We start from the raw sequence: 16,675 nt of genomic DNA, 5'->3' as shown, positions 1-16,675 counted from the left end.
TTAGGGCTGACCCATTAAAACACTATAGCATTTGTGAAACATACCTCTGCAGATGCGACTTGCTCTCAAACCACTAGGGATTTGGGTAGATCGGAGGTTTTCTAGAAGGGCTTGTTTGGATTCATAAGGCTGTTTTTGATCTCATGAACTGTGCTTCTAATACCGGGAAGAATGGCTCCATTGATACCCATACGTTTGCAGGGGTGACATTAGAATTCAGTTCTTGATCTTCAAAGAATTTTTTTTTTTTCTTTGAAGAGTTAGGTTTTGAAAGTAATTCGCTGAGAAAAGTCATTTAGCCCTGTGACAGTACAAGATTTTCCCCAGTAGTGTTAAGCCCAACTTTGTATTTACATTTGTAGTGTAGCTGAACAATGGGCCTTCCTCTAGCAGATTCCACACTGCCCAGGCCTCAGCCAAGATTTGTCTGTAGTTCTCTTGGGTATTCAAAAAGCAATAGATTGAGTGTAGCTCAGAAGCCAGTGAAACTGATTATAGGCTCAGCTGGTTGATTTCAGTGGAATCAGGATTTTTCTCAGCAATTGCTTATGTCCATGTTGGGGCTGTTTGAATTTTTCTGCCCAAGAAGGGTGTTGCAGAGCACTCAGCCGTAGCTTTCTGGTTTTTGAGAAGGGACTTGAAAGATATCCAGTTCTCTCTTTGCCAAATTACCCAATTCATGTCTCTGTAGACTACGTCATCTTCTGTCAGAGGACCTCTATGTCTAGCAACCGGTGACACTGGATGAGGAAGGCTGCATAGGCTAGGCATGCAAGGATTGTCATAATCTTTCTTGGAGAGAGTTGCAGGAGATTATTGTAGTCTTGGAGGAGACAATTTATTAAGATACATGTAAACTACATGCTTTTTTTTCTTTTTTTTTTTTTTCCCCACATCTATCAAACTGTGGAGCCATTTTATTATTAATGTGACACTTAGAATGGCTATGTATCATCATTTTAGAAGAGATTTCTTACCCTCCTCGGAACAGACACTATTTGTGCATGAAACTCCTTGCCAAGACAGAAAATTGCACAATATCCATCTGTAGTATAAATCCTGGCTTGGTGAAAATCTCATTTCAACACCAAGATTAGCACAAATTAAATGTAAGATCTGTGCCATTTTAACAGCTAATGCTGTTCAGAGCCCTGTAGTTACAGCTGTGACACTCGGGGAGTCCTTGCAGGGAAAGCAAACTGCAGCAAGCATCTAAGGGCAAAGGAGCTGAAGTAGAGCATAAACTCCCTTGCAAGGCTGAACAGTTCCAATGGTTGCTGTAAATGATGCTCAGATCACACTTCCTCCCATGCCTCCTGTGGAGCAGCTGTTTTTCTGCGATTCACTAGCTGTAAGCAGTTACTGGTTTCTGCTAAGTTAAGAGACTGCATACACAATTTAAATATCCTCCTATACACATATTGGTACATCAGGAACAGCTACATCAGATGGAAGAGCTCTTCTTTTTTTTCTTCTTCTTCTTTTTTTTTCTTCTGGATTTGCTGGAAAAGTGATAGAGGAAGCTGTGGGGGTTGAGGCTGGCTGGGAAGAACTGGGATATCGTATATGTAAGAACATAGTGACTCAGAAAGGGTGGAGAGGAGAATGAGAGAGCTTAAAAAAATAGAAAAAAGGTTAAGAGAAGAAAGAAGATTAGTCCTGTGAGCAATTCAGGCCCCTACGTGTAAACATTTGTTAGATTTATTTACGCTGTTTATTGAAAGAGTTTATAACACAGTGTGTGTGCAGGTAATTTAGGAGTACTGATGAAAGTCACAGGGAAAAGGGCTGCCTTTAAAAGCATTTAAAAATGCTGCCCAATTTGTTACCTCACTAATATTTTAATGGGAGACCATGAAAAAAACCCTGTATGTTGCAAGAATACCACTGGCTATCAATGCAGACAACACTGCTTGTGTGTCACGTTCAGAACATGACTTTGTTTAGGTGAATGAGGGTCCCTTCTTCAGATTGCTGTTGCTTTGTTTTTTACAGGACTGGGGCGTTGTCTTTGATATTTTGGCCACATTCTTGGTGTAACGCCAGTCAGAATTCTCCCTCTCATTCTCATTGGCTTTGGGCAATCATCTTTCTTTTCCCCTTCTTTTCTATGCACTAGTGTTCCAGCTGCAAGAAGCCTACAGCTCTGGTTGCAGTTTGTGTGGATAAGTAGATAAAGTCATTCAGGTTGTATGGAGAGCGTCTGCAAAGTGCTTTGCAGAGAGAGGCATGTAAATGCTCAGTGATCTCTGTAAGACCTGTTTCTGATTAGCTCAATGGTAGCAAGATATCTGCTTGCAAATGGAGAAGAATCAAATTCTGGAGTTATGCAAATTTGTTGAATAACTCAGAGCAAATTATCATTATGGTCCCACCTAGCCTCCAAATCTGTGAAACATCAAATAGCATTTTGCATTGCTTTCACTTTGTGGAGGGAGAGAACTTGACTCCACCCTTAGAACAGCCAACCTTTTAAGAACTAGAATAGGTGTCACAACTGCAGCACTTGGTGGAAAGGGCTGGAGGATTTGTTTATTTAAACACATCTGCATCTCTGAGTCATCTGAAGACCCCGTTCCCACAGCTGCTGCGGCATCAAGATACCTGGGAGACGGCTGGCAGCAGCAGGGAGTAGGGCCTTAAATAGTAATCACCTCCTCTGTTCTCTGTGCGTGTTCAAGGACCGCTCCCATCTGTCCACCAGTTTCCCAAAATTCTCCCTGCTGTGTTGAGGAGCTCCTGTGTCCCGGGTGTGGGGCAGTGCTCCTGAGCTGCAGGTTGTCATCACTCATCACACTCTGCACTGGAGGCCCCCCCCACGAGAACACTCCTGCATACAGGCTGCTGCTGGCTGTCTTCTGAACATCTCACTGTTCAGCCTGCTCCCCTCTGTCAGTGCTGTTCCTGGAAGAACACAGCCGGGGAAAGCCCAGAGGAAGAGCGCTGGCGGTTCACAAGAAGTTGAAATGTTGCTTTTTCCTACAGCTGACATTTAGTAACCAGTCTGTTAATGAGGAGGCACAGCCAGGACAATAGCTACCCCTCCCTCCTTGTGCAGGGCCGTGTCCCCAAAAGCCCCTAATCGTTCCTGAAAGCTATCGTCGGGCTGAAGGAGGAGGTGGCTGGGAGGTGGGGGGTGGGAATGAGGAAGGGACATAATTTTGGAAAGGGAACACTGTGGCTTTGTGCAGTGATTTTATCACCCCATGTTTAGGCTTGTTAAACAGTAATCCGAGTGTTTCAGCCTGTAACCCGGAGTAAGGAGAGAGCCTGGCACAAAAACCATGAGATTTAAAATCCTGCGTCACACCAGCTGTCTGCGAGCGGGCAGAGAGGGTGGGCTGTGTTCGGGAGGGGGAAACAATAACAAGCAGTAGTCCACTAGATTTAGTAGAGCTTAGGGCAAGATGCAGATTTGTTTAGTGACTTCGCGCACGCGGCTGGTCTGCTCTGATGTAATTCCAGAGCATGTTTCCTGTCTAGATATTTAATCCGGGGTATGAACAATGATTTCCCCCCCCCCCCCCCGCCTCTCTCCCATCATCGTGCACGCAGTAACTAATCACACAGCCACCCTGCATGAAATAAACTGGACAGCTGCCTGTTTGGCTCCTGCAGGATCTGAATATGCTCGTTTTGCATAGCAGCAGTGAGTAAAACAAGTTTTTAATCTATACACGCTTGTTTCTTCCAGGACCTAACAGCTCTTTCCCACTGCGGGAATGGAATTTAAGCTAAACTATTATGTGCTTTGAACATATAGGATGCACCAATATTGACACTGTAAGCTCTCTGCAAAATGGTATTTCACCTTATTCCAAACAGAACTGTCCCCTTTTACACTTCTTGCTGTTCTGACTTGGTTCCTTCAGTTCTTTTTGTAGGAAGATAATTAGGATACAACCAGAGAATGCACAGAAAAATTGCATATCTGCTCCCTTTTTTGAGTTACTGTAGTAAGAGAAGGAAGCAGCATCCCCCTGTTGAAGTCGGCGTTGCCCAGTGAGCACAGTGTGCAGCACGATGCTCGCAGCAGCAGGGAGGAATTCCCTCCCTGCCTTCCATCCCATTGTTCAAAAAGAGCTTAGTCTCTTGCAGTGAGAGATGTGGTTAGGCTTGTTGAAGTACCACCCATCCTGTGCTCTGTGGGTCATCTTCCTTGTTTATTTCAGAGCCAGAAGTTCCATCAGCCATTTGGAGCAGCCATCTGGAAACAGCACTTGGTCACGTGAAGTAGGAATGTCTTGATAAAAAGTAGTTTGTTGTGTGAAGGTCATAGAGTGTTGGGACTTGATCTTTTTAGTTTTTATTTTTTTGTCTGTAACAAAAGTGATACTGAGAAGAGCCCTTTCTCCATTTTAATTTTTTACTTAATGTTTTTCCTCAGCTAAATCCATGCCAGCTACAATGGCAAGGTGTTGGGTTTTTTGTTGTTGTTGTTGTTGTTTTTTAATTATTGCTTTTGTTTGCTTGCTTTGTTTTTGACATGAGGAGTGATGGAAACATGAGTAAAAATAGTAGAAGAGCTTCAAGATTACAGTAACTGTTCTGGTTCTGTACAAAATCCACATGAGTTTAACTAGATTTTTAGAAGCCTTCAGAAGACTTTTACTGTCTTGTCTCGTCCAGGATGGTTCCAGGAGTGAATTTGAGTTAGCCCTTCTGATTTGCCCTTGCTGACACCTCATGGTGTGACAAGCTGGAGCGCTCAGCTGTCCCCACGGGGCTCCCACTGTTCCCTGCAGATCCCTCTGCCTCAGGCTGTCTTGCCTGAAACCTTTGATCCTTCCTATATGCACACTGTTCAATGCAAACCAATTAAGAAAACTTTTCTTTTGCCTCATTTTCTCCACACTTGATATACATACTGTGTCACAAAGAGATGCACAGCAGTTAGCTTGCCTCTTCTGTCAACCAGCACTGTTTATCAAAGCATGAGCAAGCCATGGTTGTCCTTCATTAAAATGAAGCTCAAGAAAATAATGAGAGTTTATGACAGATCATCTCGATGTCAGTGGGAAATAAAATACCTGTACCTACCACACCTCTGGCATGCTGTTATCTGAGCACAGTTGTTACAGCTGCGTGGGGTCCTACCCAAGCCTCCTGCCTGAGGTAGCTGCACTGAATTTAGGGTTATCATCTCTCATAAGAGCATATGGTATAGCATGTAGTTGTCACTGATGTCACTTTGCCCAGACCATGTCCGTATAACCCCAGCGGTGATGCCTTCAGGCTCTGTTGAATCTGTACTGAATTGCTGGAGGTAGGATTGCAGCTGCTTTGAGCTGATTGCAGAACAAAGTCCTCACAGCTTGCACTGTCAGCGAGGCTTTTCTGTAAGGAGAATTTAAAAACATTTCCTGTCCTGCTGTACTTCACATGGAATCATTACACACATGACACCCCAAATGAGAAAGTGGGAAACTTTGTTTAACTGCAGGTAAGAACATTGTCAAGGCAAAATGTTGCAGAAGAGTAAAAGCAGTTGTTATGACCTAGCAACTTCAATCCTCTTTGGAAATGAAACTGTGAACTTTCTTGAAATACTTGTTTACCCAGTTTAGAAAACTCAGTAGCTGAACTGGTGAAAACTGTCAGATCAGCTAAATATCAAAGGAGCATTTTTCTTGTGCAGAAGCAGCGAGGGTATTTGTTGACATTTGATTATTTTTACATACATTATTTAGTTTGATAAACTAATCAGTTTAAGTTCAATTTATGTTCTGGCTGTACATCTCTTGTCCCACTTCAGGGTCTTGTCTCTGTTTCCTCTGAAATTGTTGCACCTATTTCAGGCTGTGAATGTTTCTTGCCATTGCATGGTTACACCGCACATGCCCATACTTCAGAGCACGCGGACTCTTATAATCTACCTACAATGAGAAAAATGACTGCCTCATCCTCTCCTGATTTCACTATGTCCCCATGTAGGTCAGGGTCCAATTTAAAATGACTTGTCTTTTAAAATCCCACATAAACCCCCCATCACATTGCAAATACCAGCTGAAATCTCTTTCCTCATCCACTTTATGATTTCTTCTCCTCTGTTGTCGTTAGTCTCTGTGATTGTATTGTTTTAAACTTAGCACAGTATTTTGCTAAACAGGGTGTGTGGAAGAAACAATAAATTATGTTTGTTATCTATTAGAGAGTGATTAAAGCAGGAAAGCTGGTCTTCCTGTTTCAATTAGGGAATTAAAAACCCAATAGCAGTTGATGGCATCATCCCCTTCAAAGTCTGGCACTCTCGGTATATTTACGAGTGCTGGTCAGGGCTCCCATAAGATCCTGAGCTTTGACAGATGCCAGTCCATAGTCTGTGCTGTGAGATTTGGATTTTGTTAATTGGTTTATACATGGTTATTAATATAGACTTTGGTAACGTAACTCAAATGCATCACTAATCCAGTGATGATGACGAATAATTTGTAATGCAGTGAATGTTTCAGAATATTGAGCTGCTGGGAGAGAAGGTTTTCAATTTACGTGATCCCATCAGTTGAAAAAAGTAGCTTTATCTGAGCCCCAGGCCTTTCCTCCTTGGCAGTGACATTCAGGGGATGGTGCCTGGCCCTGTTATGAGCTAATACACTGCTGTGGTGTGGTCAGGGAAGGCACCAGGACTCAGGAGCTGGGAATTGCTCTTTCTCTGCTGCCTAGATGTGGCCAGAGGGAGGAAGCCTTGGGAGTTCTGGGCCAGATCTGGTGAGAAAAGCAGTAAAAATGAATTGTGGCTGGCTGCTAAGGAAAACAGCAGGGGAGGAATGACATCCAGCATGGCTGCAGATTCAGTGGTGGTAATGAAAGAGCAGGAATGGTCTTCTAGATTGAACTGAAGGGCTTGCTTCTGTTTAGCCAAATTTTATTGCTTATCTTATTGTTTATTTGCTAAGCTACAAAATAAACTTTCAGCACTGTTATCTTACACGCCTGTTCTAACATTAGGAGCCTCAGTTTGGCAGGAAAGAGCAAGACTTGCCAGAATTTCGTGTTTCAGTCTGGTGAAATGACTTCATCTCTGTACTTCCAAAGGAAAGGCTAAGGAAAATTAAGTAGTTTGACTATCTCAGCAGGCTAAGGGCAGGCTTGTGGCCACTGAGATGAGCAGCATTACATTAACTATGAAGTGTCACCTGTTCTCACTTGCATGTACCACTGGTAGTAAGTCCAGTACTAACAGCGAGTGTCCTGGTGCTGATCATGGGCCTGGAGGCTGTGAGCCCATAGAGATATTACCAGGGCAGGTACAACTCATTATTCTGAACACAGTGCTCATTAACTTTTAGATTTCATTGTAAGTTTCCATGGACAAAGCTAGGCGAGTGTCCTTCACTTACTTCTGCAGCAACCAAAGTTTCACTCCGTGTGCTGAAGGTCTGCCATTACTGTCAAACCCTGTGGGATAAATATGGAATAAATATGGACTAACACCATTTTAATCATGCTGCTGTTAGGAGTAAAAAACGTGATTTAGGTCTCTCTTCAGAGGCTGTGTAGGAGTGAACAAGCAATTCATGGAGCTAGTTGATATGCTGAGGTGTGTGATTGTGGGACAAAAACAGAGCAGTTGGCAGAGCTGTCTAATTCTCCATCTCCTCCACCCTCCCTCCTCTCCATACCATCTTAATCATGTTAACTCACCTCTCAGCAGAATTCTGAGGAGGTCCTTACAGAATTCAAACTTTTTTGTGGTTGTATTAAATTCTCTTCATCTATGGGCTCCTAGATAGGGAGGAATTACAGGGGCTTTTGGGAACAACTTGGGCTCCAGTTAGCTGCTGTTGTGCTAAGTTTATGTACAATCCACATTTATACAGAGCATAACCCTGAAGAGCTATCAGATGAACAGAAAAGGAATCTAAAGGGAATTAGATTCCCCTTTTAGGCTGAAGAAAGCCTAAGGGTGCAGCAGCATTGCATGACAGGGATGGAAACATGATGCTGGGAGCAGGATATGTAGAAGCTGATGAGAATGATAGCACATACATTTTGCGTGTTTGTTTCAATGGAAGTTGACTGCTCATGTAGCTTTAGCTATCTACATCTTGTTGCTTAAATACTTTCCAAAGTGTGGTCGTAGGCATCAGTCCTAATTTTATGTCTCACCAGAATGTTACAATACAAAAGATTCATTCATCTCTAGAAAAGCAGGTACTGAAATTGAAGCCTCAACTCTTTCCGTCTTCATCTCATTTCTGTCAGAAGTTGTGTTCTCCCCACCACTTTTTTTTTTTCTTCTTGTTAAAGAACAGATGTTACAACTCTCACTGGGTTCACTTTCATTAGACTCCAGCAGCCTACTTGTACGAGTACTGGTTTGCACTTGGTACTAGGCTTGTGCAGATGCAATTGCATGAAGTTCAGTGAAGTTATACCTAGTTTATACTAGTAATACAGGACCTACCTAGTGTGAGTCACCTCTTCATTCTCTTCAGCATGAGAAAAAAAAATATCTTGGACCTATGAGTAATACATTCCATGTCAGAAAACGTGAGTTGAATGGATGTGGTAATTCTTCTAGCACAGCGTGTGTACAGTGAGAAAAGAAACAGAGCTTGAAAAGATTCGATAATGTCACCAAGTCTCATGCAGGCACAAGCACTGGGTAGCCCAGAGGTGCAGGAAGCTCATTTTTCTGTCAGTTTGGTTTTGATATCAGAAGATCAAGTGTCCCTTGGTTCCACCCATGTGGAAGATGCATCTGGCTCCAGATTCTTCCCAAAGTCAGTTTAGTTTCTCAGTTCCTCCTTGCATAGACTCCTCATGGAGAGATGAACCAGGATAACTTGTCACACCAACAAAAAACCAACAACTCACCCCACCATGTTAACCCATATTCAGTGGCTGGTTGCAACCATCTGTTGATGCTGATTGTGGTATGAAAAGAGGCACCTTCTAATTTAATTTTTGCAGTGACCTTATTTCATGGAAGATGGGTGCAAGCGGTGGCTTGCAATCTTAAAGCAGGTAGATCATGTCAATACTGTCTACTTTTTCAAAGCAAACTGAAGACTGTTTTTGAAAACAGCCTAACTTTGACAACATAATCACTTAATATTGTTGGTGAATAGCGGTGTAGAATTTTTTCTTTTTGGGATTCTGGAAGTTCAGGTGTACAGTAAACGTTTTGCTAGATGTCAGCAGAAGTATGGATGCAGCTACTAATTTCTTTCCAAAGCAAATGCATGTAGTAATGATGCTGAAAATAAGAGTAGAGATTCCTTTAGTCACGTTCTCTTCCTTCAACTGAAACAAGCAAATTCAGTGCCTGTAAATGTGGTCGCTAACTCGGTACACGTAAACCTTGACTGTAGTTGGACTGCAGGTGTGGAAACAACAGTACAAATCAATAATAAAAATGTATAATTTAATAATATAAATATATATTAAAACTGTGACTAGGCAAATGCTTTCTTCCTAGTATGGTTTTCCAGTGCAGTAAAAATATTCTTGAAAATAAGGTTAAAGGTGTAACTGATAAGAAAAGTGATGCTTTACTTAAATGCAAGCAGCACTCTTAGGCTGGGCCACCTCTTTGCAAGAAACCTTTAGTCAATCAGGAGATTATTACCAGTATTTTTGCTGAAATGTGAAGGCTGACTTCACAAAGAGGAAGACTTTACAAAATCGTGTGAAAGTCACGAGCCAATAAAGGGAAAAATTAGTTCTGATAGTTCTTCAACACACCATGATATACTTAAAGGGGAAATAAATGGCTTGTAAATAACTTAATTTTTAAATTTAATATGCTGTATTGATGTAGGAGAAATAAAATTCTGAATAAAACCTTTGGATTTCCTTGGAAGAAGGTATTGTAATCAACCTGGATTTGAATGGCCAGGCAAGCAGATTTTTCAGCAGCTTCTTTCTGCAAGAAGTTTTAGTGAAGTTCTGTGCTGGTCAGAATATTTCTGATGGATACAACTTCCAAATTGGAACTCTGCAGGACAAAATTTCTGTTATTCGTCCTTTTGTAATTAAAATGAAAATTTCCCTTAGAATCAGATGGGCCCAAATGGGTTTCTGATTATGTACATCAGCATCGTTAACGTCAGTAAGCTAGACTTGATGCTGCTGTGTCTGTTATTTTACTCTTCTGCATCGCCTCAAATTTAAATAAATAATTCTTCATATGTCCAAATATAAATAAAATATTCAAAAATCTTTCTAAAGTAAATATCTAGCACTTAATTTATGGTTCTGGCGTGGTCAGAAGCAGTGCTTGAGTGCTATTTTTAAAAGTACTATCGAAGGAAAAATTTGACAGCCAGTATACACTATCTTAAGTATAAAATAGCACTCTTTTTTTTTTAAATGTAATTTTTTACCCCTATTTTTAAGAAAGAACACCCCTTGTTTGGGTATGCTGGTCCTGTGACTTAGACAATATTCTGTCTGCAGTACTATCAGAGATGAGGAAGTGGAGTTGGATGCTTGCAGCACAACACCATTACTACATATTCAGAAGGCAGGGACCACCTCTTAGTGTCTTGCTGAGCAGCAGGATGTCGGTTTTGCACTCTTCATTGTAGTCCTCACTGGGTTACCATCGCTGCTTGTGAAGTTTAGAGCTCACTAGTTTCAGTTTAACTTACAAAAGCATGGAAGAACTCAAGTGAGATCAGTGCCCTGCTTTGCCAAGCACTGTATGAAGACATTGAATGCAGTGTTGCAAGATAATGAGCTGACATTCAAAGTACAGTGCAGAAATACCTCTGCAGCTGACTGTATGGTCACACAGCAGGATTTCTGATTGGATGTTGACACCTTGTGCCACTGTCTGTAGAGAACAAACGCACCTTGCTAAGAAGAGAAAAGCTTGCAGCCTTCACCACAACTGATGCAGTGGAAAGGTGGGGTTGTTAGGTTGTTAGCATCCCGCTGTCCTTGCCATTTCTGGTCCTGGGCACAGCTCACTTAGGTCCTGATGTACGTGCATTTGGCAGAGAATAGAACTTGTGAGGACCTGGGCTTTCTTTCCAGAGCAGAGCTGCTGTAAAATCACTATAGCTTTGCACTAATTGACCACAGCAATGTATCTGATGCATCACATCACCATCACTATAATACAGTGGGCTCTCCACATATCAGACCACATTTCTGTGCTGTATGGAGACACAAAAAGTACACCTCAGCATGAGAAGGTGGTTCCTGTCACGTGCTGTTTAGAGTAGTAACTGATTCCTTTCCAGCTGCTGTGACACTTTCTTAAATAAAAGGGCAAGACACACACAGGCAAACTCACTCCTCTTTCTGCTGCAGTTAAATGCAACAGATGCTGAATTTAGCTGGAGATAGCTGCATGAATTTTGGAACCATCTTATGGCATAAGTGTCATCCCTTAATTGCCCCTATTACTGACAGTCTCCTTTTCTCATCCTCACCAGTTGAGCTTTCTTATCTCAGTTGTGTTTTGTTCTTTTCCTGCAGGAGAAAATACAAGAAAACATCGCAAAGGTAAGACTAAATCACAGAGGTATGGAAGGTATTTGTGAGTTATCTGTCTCTTTTTTGTTAGGGGGTTTGAAGGAGGATTTCCTGTTACAAGATTGGTTTTGTTCCCAATGAAATGCCATTCCATGGATTGTTGCCCTGTTTGAAGGCCAATCTTGCACTGCTGCTCTGCATTCCCTCTGGTGCTAGTGATAGTCCTCCTCTGTGATGTTGGTGGAAGATCTCCCTGAGTGAAGACAAAAATATTTGCCCTTGAAGGTCAAACCTTGATAAACGTCACTGTGTTCCTTCTGCACGATCTGCTGGTCCTAACTCCTATCACTTACTCATCCTGTAATAAAAAAATGGATTGTTGGCTTGTAGTGTTGCTAATGATCTGTGCCTTTGCAGGAGACTGAAGGGAAGCAGCATCTTGTCGATTAAAATGCCCTATTACAGCTCCCTGATTCAGTTAACTGACTGCCTCCTTGCAGGAGGGAGGACTAATGGGGTTCTTTGGCAGATTTGTTTTTCCTTCCTGGGAGCCCTTATGCTTGTTTTCGTCAGACCACGCTCTCTACAGCCCAGATTTTTGGGGCTGAGCTGATTCCTCCTCCACATCTGGAGCATTAATTGGTGGCTTAGTCTCATGACACGCTGAGCATCTTTAGTTTGTGTCGACTTTAACTGAATTTGAGACTCCTGCAGAGTGCTTCCTGAAGACTAAACCCTGCAGCTCTACTGAGCATACCCTTCCCCGTTGTGTGGTGCTGGATGCTGGCAGCTTCACTGTTGCCTTGTGCTTCAGATGACCACCCCATGCAACAGTGGTGGGACAGGCTGTGGATATGCTTGAGTCACAGCCAAGAGAGATGGCACTGTGGTGGCGTGAGTCACTGATGTCGTGTCCTTGAGTTGTGACAGGTCAGTGGAAAAGGCTTATTCAGGGGTTTATGTGCTCAACTGTGCAGGTGGGCATTGCATAGAGTGAGAAGCACAGTAGAGACAAGGTGCAGGTTTGTCTAGATGTTTTTCTGCAATTGGAGCTGACACTACTTCTGCACACAGCTCCACTTTTGCCCCATGTTTCCCTTGCTGTTCCATGGATGTTAATTATGAAGATGTCTGTGGCCAGAGGTGTGGAGCTGCTGCAAGAGGATTTATGCTGGGCCTGAAATGTCTTCCAGAATGAATGATTGCTGTTTGTGTCCTGCACTGCTTGTGTTGTCCAGTGTCATGTTTTATTTGGATGTATTTTCTGTGTACACAGCCTTAGTATCAGAGAGGCTTGTGTTCAGCATCTCTTTTGTATGGGAGAGTGTCTGCAACCTCAGAAGATAGTTACCAGCTCCTACAATCTTGTATCAATGACATTGTGCAGATAAATGCATCTGAAATGGCAATCTATTTAAGCATACCATTACAAGGGTAAGCTTTCCCCACCAGATGGACAGTTTGCATGTATTGCCAACTGATGCAGAAGCGTGATGTCTGGAAAAGGAGGTGGCAGGGTAGCTGTGCATCAGAAGGCTGGCATAGAGTAGCATCTCTCCGAGATGGTAATTCCAGAAATACACATAAACTTATGACTTGGCACAGGTCTCTACTTTCAATTCCCACATTTATCTGTTGTGGGATTTTCTTCTTTTTCCTTTGTTGCGGTTTTTTTTGGAAGCATCTCTGTGATTCATATTTTACCAGGCTCTGGAGGGCTACTGGCAGCTCAAGCAAAACTATCCCGTTGTTGCTTTTGCATCTTCTCCATTTCTCTTTTTTGGGAATGTTGTCAGTAATCACATAATGATGCAAAAGTGGTAGTAAACAGCACTTGACTGTGCAAGAGGAATGCTCTTCCATACCCAGCAGTGTAAAGAAACAGTTTTCCCTGAGTTCCTTGTTGAGAAGGAAGTTGTGCAAGAGAAGTTGTGAGAAAGAGCCCAAATGAAGTCTGAGCCACACTAAAATTGTAATTGGAAATAACAGACACTGACTCCTGCATTGATCATTCCTAATTCTCCTAATTGAGTTGACTTAAATGCTTTTGTAACAATAATGTATTGATATGATTTTCCTCATAAAGTTGGAAGTTTCACAGCTGTCTAGACAACCCTAATTTTATTAGTCTCCACCTAGTAATTGCAGCTGAACCAGTGAACTGTGATACTGATTGATCACAGCAATGTTGGAGAAGCAAGATATTTAATGAGAACTCAGGTCATCTATCATTCTTCCATCTCACTCACCTTGGGTAAGTGATGAGTGGGTAGCTCAGGCAATAGTAGCTTGCAGAGGGTGTCAGCAAGAGGGAGAATAGACAGAAAGCAGAAGCTTTTGTGAATTCCCAGGTCCTGCATTGCTTCTGCTTTTTCTGGAGCACCTGAAACCTTGGTCATGTTCTGTGTGACTGCTGAGACTCCCAGCAACCCAAAAGCACCGAGCTGTGGGATGCCTGTGGGAGTTGCTCACTGCCTTCTGTTCACTGGGAGATGAGCAAGAAGTGAACCTCTCAGGTAGCCCTTTGCAATCCCTTCTTAGTTTAGCTCAATCTCCTCTGATGAAGTTATCTGCTGGAAAAGCAGTTCGGCCATCTGTAGGCAATCCAGGAGGCTCCTGGAATGCATGGAGGAGAAATTATTGTGCAAAGTAATAGAGAGCCCCACCAAGGGGGATGCAGTATTGGACCTGTTACTCACCAGTGCAAATGAACTGATCGGTGACATCAGGATTGCAGGCTGCCTGTTCTGCAATGATTATGCAATGGTGGAGTTCACAATCCTAAAGAATATGGAACAGACAAATAGTAAAATCAGGACACTAAATTTTAGGAAAGCCAACCTCTAGGTCTTCAGGGAGTTACTCAACAAAATCTTGTGAAAAACTGTCCTCAAAGACAAGTGAGCAGAACAGAGCTGGCGGATCTTGAAGGAAGCTTTCCTTTGTCCGCTCTTCATCTCCAGGTGTAGGAAGTCAGGAAAGGAAGGCAAGAGGCTGGCATGGCTGAACTGGGACCTATTGGTCAAACTAGAAAGCAGGAAATGCACAGGCAGTGTAAGCAGGGACAGATATCCTGGAAAGAGTATAGGGATATTGCTAGGCTGAGTAGGGATGGGATGAGGAAGGCCAAAGCCCAGCTGGAATTGAATTTGTCAAGAGGTGCAAAGGAGGACAAAAAAGGCTTCTGCAGGTATGTCAATAAGAAAAGGATAGTCCCATAAGAGGGTGTACCTCCAACAGAGAGGTACAGGCAGGCTGATAACAACAAGGAAAAGGCTGAGGTACTCAACAACTTTTTTGCCTTTTTTGCCTCACTGTCAACTGCTCTTCACACACCCCTGAAGCAGGTGGGTCAGAAGGTGGGGAATGGGGAAGCAATGTCCTTCCTGCTGTAAGCAAAGATCAGGCTCCTATTAAAGAATATTCATAAGTCTGTGGGTCTCCCACAGTCCTGAGGGAATTGGGTGATGTTGTTGCCAAGCCACTCTCAGTGATATTTAAAAAGTCACGGCGGTCAGGTGGAGTCCTTGATGACTGGAAAAAAAAGCAATATAACACTGATTTTCAAGATGGGTAGAAAGGATGACCCAGGGAAGTACCGACCTGTCCACCTGACCTCAGGGCTGGGGGAGATGATGGAGCAGATCCTCCTGGAAGCTATGCTAAGGCATATGGAAGAGAGGGAGGTGATATGGGACATCTAGCATAGCTTCACCAAAAGCTGGTCCTGCCTGACCAACTGTGCGGTGTTCTGTCATCGTGTACTTGCATCAGAGGAGAAGGGAAGAGATACTGGTGCCATCTCTCTGGATTTCAGTGAGGCCTTTGACATGGCCCTCCACAACATCCTTGTTTCTAAATTAGAAAGATACAGATTTGCTGGCAAAAAATGCATAGCTGATAGGGGTGACTGTTGAAAAATAGTGTTTTGTAGCTGAGAATTTGCTCTGTCAAGTAGTGTTATTGGGCTCTTTGTAGCTGTTGTATCTTCCATGGAAATAAATAGGAGCATTAGTTTCAGAGAGATCTATGTATAAGAGGGGAGAGGTTTAGATTGGGTATAAGGAAAAGTTTTTTACAGTAAGGGCAGGGAAGTGCTGGGACAGGTTACCCAGAGAGGCAGTGGTTGCCCTGTCCCTGGAGACTTTCAAGGTCAGGCTGGATGGGGCTCTGAGCTGTAGGTTTACTGGTTCATTGCAGGAGAATTGAACTAGATGACCTTTAAGAGTCCCTTCCAACTCAAATGGTTTTGTGATTCTATGACCTTAAGTTCAGCCAGCAGTCAGTTTAGCACTTCTAAGGACTCACTGAAGTCCTATATATCTTCTCAAGATTTGTCAAATGAATGATCCTGTGTTAGAAGGCACTTTGCCATTATGATCATAGAATAGCTTAAGTTGGAAGGAATTTCAAATACCATCTAGTTGCAGCCCCCAGTAATTTGCACTAAAGCATGTGCACTCAGCCAGTAACACAGAACTGTGTCTGTTGTGTTTTGGTTTAGCTACATGTTGGTTAATTGGACAGTTTAATTTTTCTTTAAGATGCAAATGCTTCTCTTAAAGTTCACTTTTATATAAAAACTAAGTGAAGACTCCCAATATTTTATCCATCCACCATGAATGAATGTATTTTTTTCCCCTCTAACTACCTATTAATGCCATATATGAAATAATAGAAAAAGAAAGGTAACCAAAATGCCTTTGAAATGTGGCTGTGACACTGAAAGAAGCATCTTAAAAGGCCTTCCAAAACACTAATGATGTCTTTAGAAACAAGATTGTGCCATGATTAAAAAAGCTCAATTTGTGATACAAACCACGCAGTCGGACCATCAAAATTCCCTAATTTTCAGAGGGATTTTGCTGTTTCTTCGTTGTGCAATCAGGCAGTAAACACATAAACTGTTCTTTCTCATCTCTTTCCCACATTTTCCTTTTCTTTCTCCACTGTGCCCGTGCTTCTCAGTTCCAGTTTGCTCTGGCATTTAGTTAATACACTCAGGGGAAAGAATGTTAATGTGAACACCCTTCTTTAAAAAAAGGGGTTTTTATAAGTGATATGTATATGTTAGTGTGTAGCTTTAGCAGACAAGTGTCTTCAGGACATTCACTTTGGAGGAAAATAATCCACTGTCTTTTTTGGCTTACTTCACAATGCTGGTAAACTGCTAGCCTTGCAATTTGCATTCCAGGTAGTCTGTAGGTAAAGCATTTACTCAGGGACAAATCCTATAGCTTTACCA

General features: G+C 42.5%; 1 protein-coding gene across 3 annotated transcripts in view; it reads left to right on the top strand.

Annotated features, from left to right (window-relative positions):
* The window catches only part of PDE1C (phosphodiesterase 1C), a 164,015-nt gene that overhangs the window by 7,641 nt on the left and 139,699 nt on the right, over window positions 1–16,675 (top strand). For all 3 annotated transcript variants that reach the window (XM_042889222.1, XM_042889223.1, XM_042889224.1), the window contains exon 3: window positions 11,434–11,460. In XM_042889222.1, coding sequence (XP_042745156.1) covers window positions 11,434–11,460 — 27 coding nt within the window. The remainder of the gene's footprint in view (window positions 1–11,433; window positions 11,461–16,675) is intronic.

This window comes from Lagopus leucura, unplaced genomic scaffold, assembly GCF_019238085.1.
Source record: "Lagopus leucura isolate 7727_CA_CO unplaced genomic scaffold, USGS_WTPT01 Super-Scaffold_100157, whole genome shotgun sequence".
Lineage (NCBI taxonomy): Eukaryota > Metazoa > Chordata > Aves > Galliformes > Phasianidae > Lagopus > Lagopus leucura.
The sequence above is the reverse complement of the archived record's forward strand: the minus strand, read 5'-3'. Positions and strand labels throughout refer to the sequence as shown.